The sequence below is a fragment of the Taurulus bubalis genome, assembly GCF_910589615.1.
Source record: "Taurulus bubalis genome assembly, chromosome: 8".
Lineage (NCBI taxonomy): Eukaryota > Metazoa > Chordata > Actinopteri > Perciformes > Cottidae > Taurulus > Taurulus bubalis.
This window is the reverse complement of record NC_136596.1, coordinates 5,484,855-5,504,652: the sequence shown is the minus strand read 5'-3', so window position 1 is coordinate 5,504,652 and position 19,798 is coordinate 5,484,855. Positions and strand designations below refer to the sequence as shown.

Below are 19,798 nucleotides of genomic sequence, written 5' to 3'. Positions count from 1 at the left end.
CCACGTCTTTGTCTCCTTCTCATACAAACAGCGCCATCTAGTGTTGCAACATATGTACCGTGCTGTGTTGTGACCTCATTTAATGTACAATATTCAAGAGATTTCGCCTAATGTCAAAGAAAGAACATCCCTGCAACTGAGATACTTAATCCGACCCAGCCAACCAATGCATGTGTGCATTTTACTGATGTCAATCAATCTGTCCAAGGATATTGCTTGTAGAAGATTAAAAAAATGATACACATGTTTGTAAAAATAATTATCCCTTCAGGCCTTTTGAGCAAATTTCTTTTATTTAGAAAGGCAAATATTTTTTTTATTTGCTGTTTATACTCATTAATGGGTAAATATGCTGAAATTTGGTATAAGCATGACTATTTTTATGAATTATTATGAATGAATGAATTATTAATTAATTATGCATTTATTAAGTTCTGTCTTTTCAACGTTATTTAGTGAATATTAAACAGTATACTGTTTCAGTGCAAATCAAAAAAAAAATACAACGTTAGTAGGGTTAGTAGCCCATTTCCGTGGTGTCTTGCTTTTGGTATAACCCTCTCATATTCCCCCCCGCCCCGACTAAGAAGTGGTATCGTCCAAACATGGCGGCGTCCATTTGGAAGCGATGTGTGACTGCAGCTGTCAAAGTTAAACGTTTATCTCCGTCTCTCTCAGGTAAACACTCCTCTCATCTGGCCACAATAACAATATAGTTAAATATGATCGTATTTCTTTGTTTACCTTCTATTTCTTTGCCTTTATTCTGATGTTTTAGAGGTAAACGTCTCCAGTTCATGTCGTTAGCTGACTAGCTAACCTTATAGACACCAATCAGAGGTTTCAACACTGTTGAGGTCTCCTAAAGTGAAACCAGCTTATAGACCTGTTGTGTGTGTGTCTGCATGACCTGGTTGACTGCTTGTGTTCGCAGCCAGGAGATGGATGCTCTCCGCAGCTTACACCGACACCAGCGTGTGGGAGTCGAGGGAGAAGGATCCTCAGAACCTGTGTAAGAGATCTAACTGTCTAACGATTATAGTTAAGTTAACTATCCTAACTAGTCTCCACCAATAGAGGTCAGGATGTGTACAGAAGAACCCAATGTAGCTAATCCTCTATGGTCAGCTCTAATACACACAATTGTTATAATGAATCAACCAATACTAGTAATAACTTCATTTATATTGCTATTTCAAAACAAGTTACAAAGTGCTTTACAATAAAAATAGAACATATGAAATAGCTTAAATGGGTACAAGTTAAGTATAGTATAAGTTGCAGTCTCTTCCAAATTGAGGCAAAATGAGGACACATTGATCTCCTGCATGTGATGTTTTTATTACACCATGAATAGTAAAAGATGCAGCCCCAACTTGTCAGTGCTGAAATCTAACTTCTGTACTTTTTGGGATATAGACTGAAAGTATTGAAAACTGATTTTGAGATGACCTGATTATCTTTTCTGTAATTTTATTCTGTTAACCCTTGAGGGCATTTTTATATTAGTGATATTGGGCAATATACCTATAATTAACTTGACTTTTGTTCTTGATCTGATATTTTCCAAAGTTTGTAATCAGAATTTTGCCAATTTTGGGTTGTAGGTCTAATGTAGTGTAGCCAAATATTCTTAGTTTATTTTGTGTTAAGACTTTATGAAACTCTGAAGTTGTCGTTGACTTGTTTAAGGATTTGTTTTTAATATTATCTGTATCTAGCTGAAACTCAAATACCGTAATAGCACCAGTATCGTACCCCGCTATAATCACACTTGAGATGAAATGTGATGTGTAGCTGACATACATCGGGTTATTTCATATAAAAAAAGAATGAAGACATACTTTTGTTGCATTAATGGTCAAACAGTCGAACACAAACCGTTACTGTGTGTGCTCTCGATCGACACTGGGTGGCAGTGCAACACTGCAGTCTTATGCTGCACTGATAGTAAACTCCATGGGTACAATTATACACCGCCATACAGTAAAATACACAATGATTAGATTGTATAGAACATGATGAACTTGTTTTTCTTTCCTTACAGCTGTACTGGCCACCACTATGGACAGGACATACAACAGGAATCTCCCAGTTAGTTCTCTGACTGTGTCACGGGTAAGATCTAGTTTTACGTCTCCCGGCTTTTATTTGTCAATCTGTCGCATGTAAATCAACAAATAAGTTTGGATTTGACGGCAGTGGTGACAAAGCTTTCTGTAACTATATATTTTCTGTTTGTTTGTCAGTTTGTTGACAACATTTCTTCTCGAGAGGAAGTTGATCAAGCGGAGTACTACCTTTACAAGTAAGAGGGATCATTTTACTCTTTCTGCGTCCGTTTCTGCTGCTTCTTTGTTGTTTTTTTGTGTGGTGCATGGGGCTTTTCTTGGAATGAATTGTCTGTTTGGCTTTTCTGTTTTTACCAGTCACATGGTTTTCTTTGTTCGGGGCAACCCCATACCTTTCCTGTTTACTGCTTCCTCTGGAATCTGCACCCATTCTCGTGATTATAAGATTTAGTACATTTCCTAATCGCATCCTTGTTCACTGCACATGCATTTTCATTAATGAGGTAAGAATTAAATGAATACTTTTCCACTTCGGGAAGCTTGTAAATCCTAATTATATTTTTTATTGATTTAATTCTACTTGATGAAATACTCATACCCTACTATTTTGGTTATTAGGGCTTAGTTGTTGTTTAAAAAAAACTTGTTTCTTGCACACTAATAAAGCTGTGATCGATATATAAAAAAGAAAAACCTTGTGTTTTTTTTCATCCCGCTAGGTTTCGTCACAGTCCAAACTGTTGGTACCTGAGAGACTGGACCATTCACAGTTGGGTGAGGCAGTGTCTAAAATACGGGGCCAAAGAGAAGGCCCTGTACACACTTAAAAACAAGGTACGCAACACATATATATAATCCCTCCTCATATTTATAACAATAAACTGAGCACAGAAGACTCTTTGGTCAGTTTAAAGGACGCCAATCTTTATAATCAGAAAGTAAATGTGATCAGAGGCTCCTGAACGAGGCCGACGGCTGCAGTGAGCGATCACAGATCCGATCTCAACCACCCAGATGCATCTTCAAACTGATCTGCGCAGAAACAAATGACGTCAAACATGTTTGACATTTACAGCACAGCATGTGTACTGTTCCCGAATGAGTCGTAGTATCTGAGAATCACTGAATTATTCCAAGAGCAGATGTGTGTTTACAGTGAGGTCAGGCGGAGCGTACTCGGTCGGTTTGGCCGCCTCTGATGTTGTTTTGATTGTGTTTCTGTGAGATAAGAGGTCTTGATGTCAGTGACGCATTATAACTAGCAGCTGTGTTATTGTGTGATATACACTGTGTTTACCAAATCATGAACGATAAATGGTCAATGTTCACGGATAAATAACGTTAAAAAAAAACGTTTGTGTGTGTGCAGATCCAGTATGGAATATTCCCAGATGACTTCACCTTCAACCTGCTCATAGATTCTTACATTAAGGATGGAGACTTTAAAAGTAAGGCTTTTTTAAAGCATGTTTTCAATTAAATATTTGGGAAAAATGGACAATCTATGAAAGCACATTCGTTGAATATTTCTCAGAGTGGGAACAGACAGTCTGTCAAATTGCCATAATCGGATTTCAAACATGGCTTTCCTTGTTTGTAAAAGACGGAGGTGAAGGGGAAGCCTGATTCTTTTTTCTGCAATAACATGAGAAAGTAAATAGTTTTAGTTTTTGGCAAATAGTAGTTGCATGTTGAAGTTCTGATTACATCAGATAAAATCAGGAATTCACTGTTTATTTAGTGCTTAGATACGGTATAACTTTAGTATTGCACATCCACATTGTTGTTGTTTTTGTTGATGCTACATTTTTTATAATTAGAAAATCCAATGAAAAGAAAAAAAAGCAGCACAAAATGGATCCTCTGTAGCTAAAGTCTGACATATCTTTGTCATAAAACAAAAATTCAAAGACTTTTAAGAACACCAGTGAAGTAATTTCTGAAAATGAAACTGTTTGTATGCACATTTTCATTTTGCACGTAAAAAAACTAGAATAGTTTTCTTTTGATTTCTGTGTAAAAAAACAAGTGTGCTTCATTTGAAGGGAATATTGACTATTGTTAGTTTTGGTCTTTTTTTTTTTTTTTTAAAGACAAATATAGAACGCCAGAATTATCCTTTTTAACTTGTCAACAGGTGACCAGAGTTGAAAAGCATTGCATTCAATATCATTTTTTTTACTAAAAGAACTAAAAATAAACAAAAAATATAATTTTCCAAAGGAATTTACCAGAAAAATAACTTACGGCATAGAAAGAAAACGACACAAGTGTCGCGTGGAAATGACGTCATGTGTTTTGTTGTAAATGTGCAGGTGCATGCTCTGTGGTTGAAGAGGTGATGCTTCAGGAGGCCTTCGACCTTCCCTCCACACGGATCCTGTCTCTGCACGCCTTGGCCAGTTACCGAGCAACGAGGCCACAGCTCGCTGTGAGTGACACCGCAGCAGAAACATCGAACATTTATCCTAAAAAGATGCTCACTCTTGTTCCTCGGTGTGTTCAGGTGTCAGAGGAGCGTGTGTTCGGAGCATCGCTGCTCGTCTGTGGACTGCGGGAAGACAACACCGTTGGCCTCGGCGCTCAGCTCCTCGGCAATGCTCTGCTGGGTGTGTAGATGCGTTTCTCCCCCCACAGAGATGGTGCTTTAGGCCGTTTGTCTCATTCTTCATCCTCCTCCTTCCCCATCCAGGCAAGGTGGAGATGTTAGAGGGCATACATGCCGTGTTCAAAGGGATGCCTCTCTTCTGGGGTCATGGATATCTGGGCCGAGCGCTGGCCGTCATGGAGAGAGTGGCCGCTGCTTCTGGTGACGTCAAGCTGCCCAAAGACACAGTAAGGGCTGAGAAAATCAAGTGCAAAGAGTGTGTGTGTGTGTGTGTGTGTGTGTGTGTGTCCAATTATTGGAAATAAAAAACTTCCCTGTCGGAAAAAAAGTAGATTTTAAGATCTTGAGTATTAAGCTATTTCGCTTTTTTTCTTCTTCTTTTTGCTTAATCCCTGCCTGGCATCATGTTACCACAGATAAACAGAATCTAGGGAGGTAAACAGCTTTTACATTTGGGGAAAAGTGAGCAGTGAGATCAGTTCAAGGCATCAACAGATACCATGAGTTGAAGTAATTGGTATCAGGAGAAAAAAATGATTGTATAGGTGCGTCATAAATTGATTCACATCCCATAATAACAGCTGAAATACCTATTTTCTCTTTTATGATAAATATGGGGGAGCAACTTCTTACTGAATTAGATCTTCTCCCTATCTGTGGGTTTGGCATCACACACATCACACACACATATTAGTGTTAATACAACACAGACTGTTAAACTTTCTTTCGAATAAGATCCTGTGTAGTCTCACACACACACACACACACACACACACAAGACAGTTGTTACTTTCCAGGTGGGGTGTATAACACAGACAGTCTCGCTGAGATAAAACACACATGCGGTCATATTGTTTTTTTTACATATTTGCACCCACACAGTCGGGTGTGGCCGCTCTAATCCGGCCTGTGCTGTCCAGTCCAACAGCCCAGCTTTGTCCACGTCTAATGAGATTTTGACGAGCCTGGAGCCCAGAAGACGTCTCTGAGACTGATTGCAACAGGAAGCAATCGGCGCGTGTCAGACAGCGGCACAGGAATAATGTAGACAGAGCAGATAACACCGTAGGACAGAGAGGAAATATTACATCTCAAAGGAAGGTGCCGCCGCCTCAGGTGACAGTTAATCTTACTCCGTTCCAAGATTAAGAGCCTCTTTCGTCTTCACATGCAATCTTTAAATAACGAACTGCATTTTGCGAAAGTTTGTACTTTTTTTTTATTTAAGTAGCAGCTGTTTCAGGACTACACTTTACATTTTGTGAACATAATAAATGGAAAATAATTATCTTTCTGTCTACTGAAAGTTCCCTTTCATTATTTTTCAGCTGGACGACATGAACGACGTGCTGCAGGAGCTGTCCTCTTCCTCAGACAGCGACTCCTCCGGAGCGGAGTCAGCAGGTGAGGAGGAGGAGAAGGAGAAGAAAGAAGTCGGCATCGATGAAGATGATCAGGCCGAGCAGGCTAAGCTACCGCAGTATGTCAGCAGATTCAAGGTGAGCGTTTTGTTGTGTGCTTCTGTTTTGTAGCTACTTAATTTACGTTACGCGAGCCGGTAAACATGAGATTAACAGTGTTAACGTGTGTGGGTCGCATACTAAGGTTTTCTTTCTTTATTTTTTGTTTGACACATCAACGAATCAACATTCTTAGTTAACTTACGGTGCGTAATGATAAAACAATGATCTGCTCTAAACGTTTGCATCAGGGGTGTTTACGATATTCCTTACCGGTTCTTGAGATGAGACTTTGCAGCCTAAAGCGATGCTCATGCCACTGAGCGGTGCAGCGGTCAGCTGGTTGGGATGTCTCAATGCTTTTAAGAATAAAACAACGATTTAGCAAATGTCAGTTTTTCTTGACAACATTGCTCCATTTTGTTTATAGTGGTCAAAAAACTCTGTCAATCGGACCAAAAGTCTTATTCACAGATGCACTAGTCTACAACATGTGACACTAATTCTGTGGTTCACAGCAGTAATGTTTGTGTATTTAATATGCCACTCAAGTTACTAGGTCAACCATGCGGCGCTTGAACGTCTCTTTGTGTCTCCGCCTCTTCAGGAACTGAGGAGCCAGCTGGAGTCTCTGGGTAAAGTGGACTCGGCCTCCTTCCAGGCTTCAGTGGCCGCTCTGGCCCAGCAGGACCTGGCCGCTGCGGAGAAACCCGACTTGGATCAGTACCTGATCCGGGTGCAGGCCTGGGAGGCCGAGAATAAGCAGCTGATCCAGAGAGAGAAAGAGATGAGGGCGAAGGCGGAGCTGGAGAAACAGGAGCGGCTAGATGCCAAGGCCGCGGCCCAGCAGGCGTAGAGACCCGACCTGCATCGAGATCTCTGAACTGTCCGTCGCCTATGCACGTTGTATTTGTTTAATAGGAGTTTTATGTGTATAAAATGTCAAAATATCTCCTCGTGTCACTTGTTACTTTTGCATATAACAATTTAAGTTTGCTTATGCGATAAGTATTGCTCTGTTTTTACAGCAATATATAAATATATTGTCAAAATACGATTAATTTTCATTATTGTCAGTAATTGTGTCACATTATTGTTTTTTTTCTGGGATATATCATTATTTGAACATGTGCACACGTCGATTGTTGAGCCTGACGGTCAGATGACTTCATGTAAGCGGAGTGGGAGGATTACCATCACATCCTCCCGCTCCGTTTCCTGTGTGTGTGTGTGTGTGTGTGTGTGTGTTTTCTTGTGTTCATGTGAGTTTTCTCACAGGATTGAAAGGGGTATTGCGCTAAAGAATTTGCTGATAACTGATATCTAGGGAGAACCAGATGATTTGCATAGAAAGGAATGCATTAATCGCCAAAAAAACATTTTTTGTTCACAATGGAAATCAAATCCTGCAGTATAGATCCTGATAACCGTAAGAATAGAGTCAAAGTGCACATCTGTGAGAAATACATGGCGGTGCTATTGCACGAGGAATCTGTGCAGTCGAAAAACAATTCAGGTAAAGCCTGAATTGTTTCGGCTTTAGAAAGATAAGATAATAGATCTTTGGAGGAGAAAATGTTGTTGCAGTTGTGCACATAATGCCTTCATTCCACATTATGTGGCAGCTATTCAGTATTCAGGACATGGTCTTGGGAAACAGCACAGAATGCTCCTTACTGACTGCTTTGTGAGACCCATTGTCAATGTTTTCTTATATTTGAGCACTAGAAGTGTAATTTAGCCATTTCATTTCATTACTCATATTTACTTCTATCCATCTTTTTTTACTTGACCTTAGAAACAGCTCAGGGTCGCAGTTTACTCTCTTGGAGCCAGTTGTCTGTATTTATGACTGTAAAATGATTAAATGGAGATTAACACACGACTAGATTGAAGCCTAATGTAAGCCTGTTTAGATAGAGTTATGGAGGTTGTATGGAATATGGTCAACGTGTCTGACCTGCTTAATAGCAATGTAACTGGTTATAAATCACATCTCACAAAACACTAATAAACGGCGGAGGGATCAAATAACGGCCACGAGCTCTGACACAAGTTTCTTCTTGCATGTGAAGTCATTGCTCCCTTCACGAAGGGTCAGCAACAGTTAATTTAAATATATAGTTTGACCTCCTAAAACTAATATTTGGAAGTTTGGATGTTTCAGCTTTTGATGTGACTTCCTGTTTACATTGTTTACTGCTTTTTGCCATGGATGTTTCGTAGCATCCGATTGAAGTCTTTCATCTTTACCGCAACCTTAAGAGTAATTATCAAAAAGAAAAGGGCCTCTATCTTCATGAACGTTTTCATCTTATACCAGCTTCACTCCACAGATGCTTATCTGCCACTGGGTAAAATCTGCAGACAATGAATTAGCTTTAACCCGCAGGAATAAAATGAAAAAAAATAAAAAGTCAATAATCCTTTGTCCTCAAACTCAACTAAAAATCACTGGTTTAAAAGTAACACAAGTGTTTGTCTTTGTGTCCGTCATTGCAGGTGTTTGAACAAGAGTCAAACAGGTGTGCTAACACCGATGTGGAAGTCAGGAAGTTTGACATCCACATCAGTGGTTATCTGATGCCCAGAGCCTTTTAAGGTTTTAGGACCTGTGTGTGTGTGGTTTGTCAGCGATGTGGGTCATGACATATCACTTGACATATGTAAATATTACAAAATGTGGAAGAGGAGAGGGGATGCATTAGACAGGATCAGTGTGGAGCCTGGATACAGAACACCTGCTACCGTATTTGTAGAATAAAGGTACTTCAGCTGGTAAGATCATTTACAATAAAGCCAGCACATCCTGTAATCTTTTAGGTTTAATATACTATCCACTCTGAACAGTACTTTCTACTTGATTTTGCACATTTATATCCTCGTTGTAAATACTACACAATCTTGTGTTTTTTCTCTCCTTTCCTCTCACTCAAGTCAACATGATTCAGTTCCTATTTTTTATTTTGGATGTGTGATTATATGTGAGACCGCACCGCTCCACCTGTCCTGTTCTGCCAAGCAGGTTACAGGATACGAGGCTGCTGCTCGTGTTGCTCTCGGCTCCAGAGAAAACTGTTTATTAATATTTCATTATTCATCAAAGTCAGCTGCTTTGTGTTTAACATTTTAAAGAGATAAGTGAAAACAAATCATGTTTGTTTTGAGGGTATTCGTGGCTTTTATGTGTCCTGACACCGGTGTATTGCTCACATATTAAGCAGTCATAAATTAGGCTGCTGAGCAGCGGTAATTAGAAATTTGATTTATTTGCCGTCTGATGCATTTTGGCATCATCAGCTGCTATATTAATATATATAATAATACAATTAAATGTAATAGCATTTGCCACAAAATGCCAACTTATAAAACTTAAAACAAAAAAAATTCTTTGCTTTATAAGATTTATAAGAGACTTTCTATTCCTTTGTTTGTATTGTTGAGCAAACAATGATGAAATCTCTTTCACAAAACTGTAGCTTTAATCTTTTTATTTGTCAGTTCAGTTTATCTCTGTTTGATATATAGTACAGTATATAGTTTAAGAGCCATATTATACAATTCTTTGTGTTTACTACATAAATAAAATTGTGATTTATAGTACCTGCTGTATGAGCCCAAACTGTTATATGCTCAATAAGAAGGGCGGAGTTAAAGACAAACAATGACCTCAAGTAGACCATTAAAAATGCCAAGTGCAACACATGCAATGGGATATTTGCTCAATAACTGACACTTTACTTTTTGATCATGTAGAATTTGGTGCTGTGTCTGTAAACTGGAACTTTGGTTGTTTTTCCACAACAAAAACATGTTTTTTCCAAAGACATAAGGTGCTGCCCGACATTTCCAGTATCTTTCTCAACCTCTGACCCCTCCATGCCACAACGTGTGAACGAGTACTCACCCATTGCTGAGGCGATGTGGCCATAAACACAGCTGAGTGTTTAGGGACGACGTAACTGTCAGGCAAGACACGACACTGACACCGGCATGATCAAAATGCTTTTCATAAAAGTCAATCCTGTGGGAAAAAAAAAAATGTTTCTGGCATGAAATGATGTGGAACATTGTGGGGGTTGCTGATGAGAAATTGCCAGCAGGGGTTTCATTGATTAAAGCCAGAGCAACCAGATACAAGATAAGACGAGGCTGATTGCTCCAAGGGAACAATGCAACACATGTGATTGTTTGGATATGTCCTCAAAGAGAAATGTTATTCCAAGATTTTAGCTGCATGTGTTGAGGTTAGGCAGCCAACACGATGTATGATTAATCAGTTTAATCAGTTCTGCACATTTTCTTCTCCTATAATCACTACATGCATCAGGATCGGGGCTTTACATGCTTAAACAGAAAAAGAAAATTTTTTAACATTTCAAGACTATAAGAAATATTATTAAGTAAAATCAGGCACGTGCCAAAATTTAGATAATAAATACTATTAAAAGAAATCCAATGTAATTAGGTATAATATTAGGAGTGAAAAAACAAGAATAAGAGATTAACTACAACATTTCGATCTTTCCTGTGCATGTAAATGAGCCGATTGGTAGAGTGAGTCTCTTTTGGACAGAGCCAATTCTAGCTGTTGGCAAGTGATCTGGCAGAAAAAGTAGATGAACAAGTTAACAATCACAATTACCAGCTATACCAACGGTGCATCTCCAGATAATGCGACAACGTGGGTATTTAGGCCGCAGATAAAAGGTGTCTGTCAACATTTGCTCGGTCACAGATCTGACCAAAGTCACAGTTAAACGGTCACTGACGAGGACCTTTGCCAGTAGCGGTTGCTCTGGCAACATAATGTTCCACCAAAACCAATTGCTCGTGGCCGAATAGATTAAACAAGATGTCACTGAGACGGCAGGTCATGATTACTGACATATCAGCAATCTGAATGGAGCTGTTAGTGTCTTTGCATTTCAATGAGTTTGGCACAGCCGGAGTTCACAAACAGCATCCAGAGTGTCCAAACCTAATTGCAACTTAACATATTCATCATCATCATCAGCAATATAACATCCTTCCTGCTTTTTTTCCATTGTGCTCTAATGTGCAGCTCGGGGTCAACCGGTCACGTAAAGATCAGCACTAAACGTCCCTAATTTGACTCTGAGTTTCTGCTCTCTGTTAATGATTGCCACAATAATGTCTGCAAACAAATGCTCCACTTGCACATCAGTGAGAGGGCTCACAGTTTGTCCAAGGAATCTGAACACTTTGGATGGATTAACACGTTTGAGGCCCATTATGTTGCTGTTTGCCTGTGGCTCATCATATGAGTCATACCCTCTTTGGGGAGAAACTTTCCTGCTCGAAGGTCAAATGATTGGGTAAAGTTTATTGTTCAATGCAAAGTGCATAATAGTGCTCTGTCATTTTGACTTGAATGAGCCTGAGCCGGCTTTTGTATTGTGGCCGGCTTTGCAGTCCTGAAGCCTCAAGGGAAAACTGTCCTTGATGTCTTTCGATAACTGTATGCACAGAGATGTTGACATTAGAGGGATGTTTCATGCACAGGTCATTCAAGGTCATATTTACAGCGGTTGCATGCGGTGAATCGACATCTTCAAGGAGTTAGAGATTGCATACGATGACATTTGATGACTTTGACTCAGCAGCCAAAAGGAATTAATTAACAATTTAATAAGATGCTTGCAGTGAATAATCTCAGAAAGCAGACAAAGCATTTCTGTTTTCATGTTGGCATCACATGTTAAACTCTGTGCCAGTTCAAACAGTTTACGTCTGATTCTCTTTGTTTGGCTGAGTGAGATCGCATACGGATGTTATCTACAAATCTACCAGAATAAACACGTCCAAACTCTCTAAGCTTTCCGTTTACAAAAAGGCTGCCGGCAGAGGGTCAAGGACAACAACCCGTCCACCTTGGGCTCCTTCTCAAAGATGTTGGGAATCCCAGATTCAAGTTGAGAGCGGTGACTAGTTGGTCAAGTTACTGTCAATGGCTTTATTGGAAAGAACCAGTTGAACGCCTAAAATAGCAATGTGGAAGTGCTGTTGACGTGCATTTGTATTTGACACCACCTTAAATAACCGCTCCAATGTTTTTGTATGTTTTAGCCCATGTCACTTAGGGTGACGTGCTTTTGCCATCAGGGCCCTTCGACTTTGGAACGACCGACCGGAGGAGATAAGGCTGGCAGAATCAATAACTTCTTTTAAATCACTTCTTAAAACCCATTTTTATAGAACTGCTCTTAAGTGATGTCGTCCTTTTATGACCTTTTATGACCTTTTATGCTGTTCTTTTGTTCCCCTGGTTTTGTTTGTATATTGTATTTATTTGTTTGTTTTGGTTATTGTAGTATTCATTGCCTATGGTCCTTTTTGTTTACCGATATTTAAGTTATGTCTTCTTTGCTTCTCTGTAGAGCACTTTGTGAACTTTGTTTTTAAAGATGCTATATAAATAAAGTTAGTATTATTATTTACTGCCAAACTATTCACAATTTGTATTTCATATTTTTTAAACGTATATAAGTGTACACATTAATGAATGAGCATGTTTGCAACCTTCCAGGTGGCTGCTTTGTTTGTTTCGCTACAACATGAAAAACAGATTGACAGACTTATTTTATTTTGGAAACAACTAGACGAGTTTGACATTTTAGCAAAGTTAGCTCAATATTGATTCCTCACTCTGTGTAAATAAGTCGCTGGAGCCAGCAGCTTAGCTTAGCATAAACGCTGGACCCGCAACTTCCTGTGCCAAGTGCACGCCAGCTGCCTGCTAAGATTCTGCATTTTTTTTTTTTTAAGAAACAAGATGTAACATGTTTGTCCGTGAGCTTGAGAGGTGCTGGTATGAGATTTAGTTCCTTTAGAAAAGAGACAGGCTCGCTGTTTCCCCGTTTCCAGTCTTTATGGAAGCTAAGCTACCCAACTATTGCACAGGATTCTACAATCTTCTTATCCGACTCTCTGCAAGAAAGCAAACGTGTATCTCCCAACATGTTGCACAATTCCTTGAAGCCAATGCGGTTGAGAAAGAGCTCAAAGATGTGGACACATTATGATAACCCCAAAGTGAGACTGTTGAAACTAAACCGCTCATCAATCGTAGTAAATATTGTGACAGTTTAAATCATCAGCATGCATACAAGTTATTTGACAAAAATGTAAATTGTGCTTATGCAGAGTCAGTTTTGTCAGTTATTATTAAATATGTGGGTGTGTGCAGTTAAAACCTGGAACGAAGACAGTTTCCTTTATCCCTCAATCTTCCGAATGTGTCCGTACACGTCCACAGAGATCATGTTAACTCTACAGGTAGCTGCTGTTTTTCTAAACAAAAAGATCTGTGGCAAACCGTAATCTTAGGCGATAAATCATGGGCTCAACCCAGATGTTAAACCGAAACTTTAAATTGTCCAGAGGTACACTTAAACGTTGTGGTGAATCCAGTGTGCAACGAACCTGTAACGGCATTTCTAGTGTTCCTCCCTTTGGTTTAATTGTCACTCTGGTTGCAAGAAACAAAATCCAATCCATAACCGCTATCACGAGAGAAACTTGGCACTGGTTTGAGCATGCAAGAAAATAACAAAACACTTTCCAAGAATGTAGTAATGTTCCACAATGCAGTAATTGTTTGGAACAGGAATTAAAGCGATGGAAGAGAAAGCGTGTTTGGGATGTTGTTTTTTCTTTGCTTTCTTTAAACTAGAAAAAGAAATGCCCGAATGCACAATGCTGTGTGATTGTCTATCAACAAAACAAAGGCTTCAGCTGTAGTTACAGGACAAATTGATTCTTTCAGCGGTGCTGGGGGTCATTATGGTTTGACCAGGCTGCAGGTTATCTGACTTCAACAAACAAATCCAGGAAAAGCACATTCATGTGAAGCCTAATCTTCCAAATCTACTCACAGAACATTCTGCGAGGATTGAAACCAAACACACACGTACAGAAAAAACTCCAGAGGAGGCGGAAATCATATTTTATTCGTACGCACATGTGTCATCAACACATTACATAACGGCTGTTTTTCAGAAGGGTTGACATGTGAAGTCCAATCATGGTATATTCTGCCGACACTCTGGCATGCTTAAGAAAATATTATTTCATTATTTTTCCAAGGCTATACTACGGCCATAATCGCAGAGGGTTTCCTCCTTTTCCATGTTTAAATAGATGCCAGAAAGTGGCAACAAAGAAAACAACAATTGTGTTTTCCAAGAGCACAGGGTCAGCGTGGTGGGCTGACGTCACGCAGCCGGGGCTCAGGGTCTCGGCTCCTCGGAGTTCAACGGGAAAGCCGTCGCTGTCTCGCTACGGGTGAGGAAACGGTCTGAAGTGGTTTTATCTGAACTTATTCGAGTTATTTAAAGTGTTGGGAATCCTACTGCCTTGATCAGGATGATATGCATCACACGCAGACGACAAGTGTCCCTCACCCACCGCTGACATCACCAGCTAAACCCCACCCACCTGAGTTTGGTGATGTTGGTGGTTTTGTTTGTCGAAGCTTGCATGTTTGCTGCTTGCCAACTACTATTGGATATTGTTATAATGTGTTTGATGATGTGGTCGCTTAAATTATTTGGAAAATTATGCAATGGGCACATTAAAGCTATCTTGGAATAATCATTTAAATACATGCTAAATCAAGGATTTCTTCCTCGCTCATCAACTGAGGTTCTGCACGGCAGCGTTGTGCTACTACGTGTGGTTGGAGGCTATAAAGCTCATACTAATGTTGGAACATTGCCTATTCCAACACAGTAATGCAGCATTTAGGTGTCAACCCCAGCGTTAAAGGCAGGGTTGGTAATCTGGAAGCACTAGCATATGCACGAGTATGTTAGACTTAAAAGATTATCCGACTGGAAAAAAAACAGCCCATTGTTGCCAACTTTCTTTTGCAGCTTTAGGTTCAAAGGTGGCTAAACCGCCAAGTCGGCAAAACACTGAGAGCCCGTCACTACAGCTCTCTCTCCAAAGACACTCCCCCTCAGGTAGAGTGCACACAGGTAGACGGTCTACAGACACAGATACCAGATTTTTTTGTTTTTTTTAGCATTCGATTTATAACAAAACATTATTTTTAAGAAGATTAACAACCCTGTGTTTATGTAGATCGAGTCAGGAGACAACCCAAAGCCCAAGTATACAGCCCTGTGAGGGATACAGAATGAGAGCTTCTTGGTGTTTTTCACTCCTTTAAACAAATATTACATGTTATTCAAACAACACGTCAAACATTTTGAGGTGTTACAAGGATTTGCTCCATTTGCCATAGATGTGTTTTGTGAATAATTTATGAAAACATGCAAAACTTATGGTCACATGATCGAAAAGAAATAGCATGCACTGTTAAAAAGATGCTTGTCTTCTGAGGCTGAATATAATAAGTTTTCCGCTGAGACTTTCTTTCTGGTCCACCTGTGGTTTCTTACATGAAGCTCACAGCTCACACTGGATAGTCTGTGGTTTACGTGTGAGATCTCAGCTTCTTGCTCTTCATTATATATGTCTGGACGTAGAAATATCTGATGCCAGGAGTTTTTTTCATCAAGAGATCTAGTCCATGCCACAAAGAGTGAATAATCACATGTTTAGTTTTTCAGTTAAAGTCACAAGAGTGTGACCATCAAGTCAGAGACACTCATCGTCCTCTCAGCAAGACAGCGTGTTTATTTTTCTCCCATAAACGATGAGCACACATTACATTGTGTTGTTGTCATTAATATGAGCTTTTATTGAGACAAATGTGTCAGAGGACTGGATTTGAATGGCCTGATTAAATATCCTTTTAACAACGTGATCATAAACAGGCTCTTCAACTTAGTTTTTCTAAGAAACATTAGGACTGAGCAGAATAACTGACAGGGTTATGAATGTATTTGCATGACATTTGGGGAACCGATCAGAATAAAGACAATAACCGGGAACAAGTGATTAGTCGTTTGACATTTTGTTGATTATTATCTATAATTATGGAGCAAACAAAGATCCCAAATCACTCCTATAATAATAACCAATGAGTTTGATTGTCAGGAAATCATTTTAGAATAACCTTTACCTGATTTGTTCTCGGTGTTACAGATCAGGAGTGTCTTTTATGAATCATATTTGAATATCTTATTTCTATTTCCAACATTATCTTTTTTATTGTTAGTTATTTCACCTTGCTTTATAGAGTTTTAAAATGGTATCCTGCTTTTTTGTGCCACTTTTAAGATTACAGGAATGTTTGGTTCTAACAAATAAAACATGTTCGGCCTGTGAAATGATCAAACTGTGAACACAATATTAATTTGATTATATGGTCATTGTAAAAGCCCACATTTACACTTGTAAGAGTCGTGTCTTTTGTAACTTTTTCTTTTTTTAAATAAAAAATGTTTTGTTAAACAAGTTTTTTGGGGTATTTCTAAGTCAATTTCTCTATGAAGGATGTTACAACATATTCCACAGGTTTTCCCTGCACCAGCGTCCGCGGGTTGTGGAGAGAAGTGAAGGGGAGGGACTGAACCCTGCAGGAAACGTGAAGGCAGAGCCTCATTTCAATGAAGCCGCTGGTGTCAGCTGGCTGCCTTTATCTCTCAGTCAGTGAGTGAAGTGTGCTTCTGTCTTGGGAAGCTGAGGATCTGACAGATGCCGTCAGTAACGACAGCAGCAGCCACGATGCTCTGCAGGAGGGGAACCTTTTTTTAAGATAAGGTACAAACTTTGTTTCACCCCCTCATATTGACAATGTTGCACCGGTTTCTTCCACGTGCAAATAAGTGTCCTGCTCTGGACTGGAAATACTGGCGTTAAGAAAAACTTAAACTGCGCTTAAAGGTAACTACAATGGATAGTCAGTCGATGACAGGGCGGACCATGGTCCCGACCATTCCGTCTATTATGTTCATTTTCGGGGTGGTTGGGAATGTCATCGCCATCGTGGTTCTTTGTAAATCTCGCAAGGAACAGAAGGAAACCACGTTTTACACGCTGGTGTGTGGACTGGCGGTCACGGACCTCCTGGGCACACTGCTGGCCAGTCCGGTCACCATCGCCACCTACGTGAAAGGGTCGTGGCCCGGAGACGACCCGCTGTGCCAGTACTTTGGATTCACCTTGCTTTTCTTCTCCCTGTCGGGGCTCAGTATCATCTGTGCCATGTCGGTGGAGAGATACATCGCTATAAACCATGCCTACTTCTACAACGACTATGTGGACCAGAAACTGGCGGGCTTGACCCTCCTGGGGATCTACATCTCCAACGCGCTTTTCTGCGCCCTGCCGATTGTCGGCTTCGGACAGGTGAAGAAGCAATACCCGCAAACGTGGTGTTTTCTAGAGTGGAGGAGCAACCAGACCAGCGATGCCGCCTACTCATATATGTACGCGGGGTTCAGCTCTCTTCTTATTCTCTTCACTGTTGTCTGCAACGTGCTGGTGTGCGCGGCTCTGATCCGGATGCACCGGCGCTTCATGCGCAGGACCTCGCTGGGAACCGATCTCGGGCGCGACGTTGACCCGCCGAGGAGAGGACGCAGCTTCGGACGTCTGGCCGGTGCAGAGATCCAGATGGTTATTCTGCTCATAGGCACGTCGGTAGTCGTGCTCATCTGCTCCATTCCACTCGTCGTAAGTTATCTGCGCCCTGTGGGCTATTTCTGTCCTTTACGCACTGATCTTTTACGCACATAGACAAAACAATGTGGTCATGCATTTTGATCCAAGTTCAAGTGGATGATTAGAAACCGAAGTTAGAATGTATTAATTATCTTTTTGTTATGCCACTACTCCATCATGTTCATTCTATCCATTATGCACGTTTCAATCAAGGCTTTTTTTTACGCAGGTTAACGCACGTTTTATTAATACATTTTTTTTCAACATTGAATTTGACTTAAATTCGAGTGTTTTTTTTTTACTTTTCCTCGCTCTTTCGCTTCTACTGCTCCATGTTTTCATTAGTGTGCTTGTCACTCTTCCTCTCATCTCCTCCGCCTCATCTCTACCTCTGCAGGCTCAGGTGTTTCTCAACCAGCTGTATAAGACTCCTGTGGAGCTGAGGCTGGACAAAAACCCCGATCTACGAGCGATACGTTTCGCCTCATTCAACCCCATTCTCGACCCTTGGATCTACATCTTGCTCCGCAAGGCTGTTCTCCTCAAGCTCATTGAGAAAATCAAGTACTTATTTTGCAAGATGGGAGCGCGGAAGCAACAGAGGCAGGGGAACTTCCACTGTGTAGACACTCATCAGCTCTCCTCCGCGCTCTCAAACCGGCATTCCCTGGCGTCCACCTACATGCGAGACTTCTCCAGCAGCTCCCAGACCTTCCTCTACCTGCCAGAGGGAAGTGACGTGTACAAAGGAACCTGCCACAAAGCAGACAGACTCTCTGGTTCACGACCTTCATCCGTCAGAAAGGCTTCTTATCCGTTTGAGCAGGGCAGCGTTGAGGTTCAGAGTAGAGAAGGGACAACAGTAATCAAGGACTTCTCAGCTCTGCCATGCCCAAAGGACCCATCACTCCAGGTGTCATTGAGCACTGACACAGAGGAGGAGAAATGCATCTGACTTGACTCTAAACAAGGAGAAAGTTCTCCTAGATTGAGGTAGATTGTCTTCTAAATGACTTCTCCAAAAGTGAACTATTAAACCTCTGAAAAATCAGGGAAGGCATGTACAAATAATAACGGACTCTTCTTGTGAAGCGAGAAAGAAAGAAATGAAACTTGAAGTGCTGTGAGCGTCCTGTTGTTCTCTGTTTCTGCACCCAGCTACCTCAAGGGATGGCCAACTCTGATTGTGTGAGCAGATGTTGTCATTTTGCCCCAAACAGATATTCTAACAGAGATGACCCACTTCTCCGTGACTCAAGTGTCAGTATGGAAAAGCTATTCTTCCTCATTTCTGCTACTTCGTTCAACGATGTGTGGAAAACCGTGACTGTAAAGAAGATGGGATGCCAGAGATTTAGAATAATTGAGTCACACGCTTTGTGGTCAATACGGTAAATGAAAACAGTATTAAATCTGATCCTGGTGAGTAATCATTGGCATGTGTGCTGCCATTGTACGGATTGATTTCGTTGGGAAAAAACACTCTGTTGTACAGCTCTTTTTGAAGGACATGTTGTGTTAGTTCCATGACTAATGTACAGTGCAGTATTATTATGTGGTGAACACCAAAGTTTTTGTTCCTGGTCCCTGGAATACGCAGGTCATCTCAAATTATAAGAACTTTGTTTTTTGATTTTTTTTCCGCGGCTCCATAAAAATGTGCTGTAAATCAGTCGGAGCACTAATATGAAGACATTTCAACACACCTGTCAGCTTGAGAAAACATGTTCTGGGTGCTCGATGTGGTGTGAAATGTTGTTTTTAATCAAATTATTATTCTCCAGGAGAAGGTTCTAATCGATAAATCACAACTCTAAAGGGATTATCCACACTGTATAAGTATCTGTTTGATCTGAACGCATGCTCATGAAATCACAATCTTCCAGCATTAACGTCCAGAGAATTGGGACTTTACTAAATGTTTTGTATAAGTCCAGTTAATTTCATTTGCAGTTATTCTGCTGATTTATTCTCACGCAATCTTCAAAAGTCAAAATGACAGAAAAGGTCAGGGTGTTTTGTGATCCTATTCTGTGCCACATTGATTTCCAATGACAGAT

At 40.4% G+C, this 19,798-nt stretch overlaps 2 protein-coding genes across 2 annotated transcripts; both read left to right on the top strand.

Annotated features, from left to right (window-relative positions):
* The first annotated feature begins 611 nt into the window (after positions 1–611).
* Positions 612–8,129, top strand: mrps27 (mitochondrial ribosomal protein S27). The gene is made up of 11 exons (XM_079223007.1): positions 612–678; positions 935–1,012; positions 2,048–2,118; positions 2,250–2,308; positions 2,792–2,906; positions 3,442–3,520; positions 4,388–4,503; positions 4,579–4,681; positions 4,765–4,907; positions 6,009–6,179; positions 6,748–8,129. Exons 2-11 carry the CDS (start codon positions 946–948, stop codon positions 6,994–6,996), a joined length of 1,173 nt encoding a protein of 390 aa, XP_079079133.1. The 5' UTR covers positions 612–678; positions 935–945; the 3' UTR covers positions 6,997–8,129.
* Positions 8,130–16,967: 8,838 nt separating this feature from the next.
* On the top strand, positions 16,968–19,397 carry ptger4a (prostaglandin E receptor 4 (subtype EP4) a; the record flags this gene model as incomplete). The annotated part of the gene is made up of 2 exons (XM_079221693.1): positions 16,968–17,750; positions 18,136–19,397. The coding sequence occupies 2 exons, from the start codon at positions 16,968–16,970 to the stop codon at positions 18,691–18,693; spliced, it is 1,341 nt and encodes a 446-aa protein (XP_079077819.1). The 3' UTR covers positions 18,694–19,397.
* Between the last annotated feature and the right edge of the window lie 401 nt (positions 19,398–19,798).

Bases quoted from the DNA above. Each gene is read 5' to 3' on its own strand.
- mrps27 (XM_079223007.1), top strand. From the start codon at position 946: ATGCTCTCCGCAGCTTACACCGACACCAGCGTGTGGGAGTCGAGGGAG. The intron at 2,907-3,441 runs GTACGCAACACA...GTGTGTGTGCAG, and splicing joins TGTACACACTTAAAAACAAG to ATCCAGTATGGAATATTCCC. The intron at 4,682-4,764 runs GTGTGTAGATGC...TTCCCCATCCAG, and splicing joins CCTCGGCAATGCTCTGCTGG to GCAAGGTGGAGATGTTAGAG.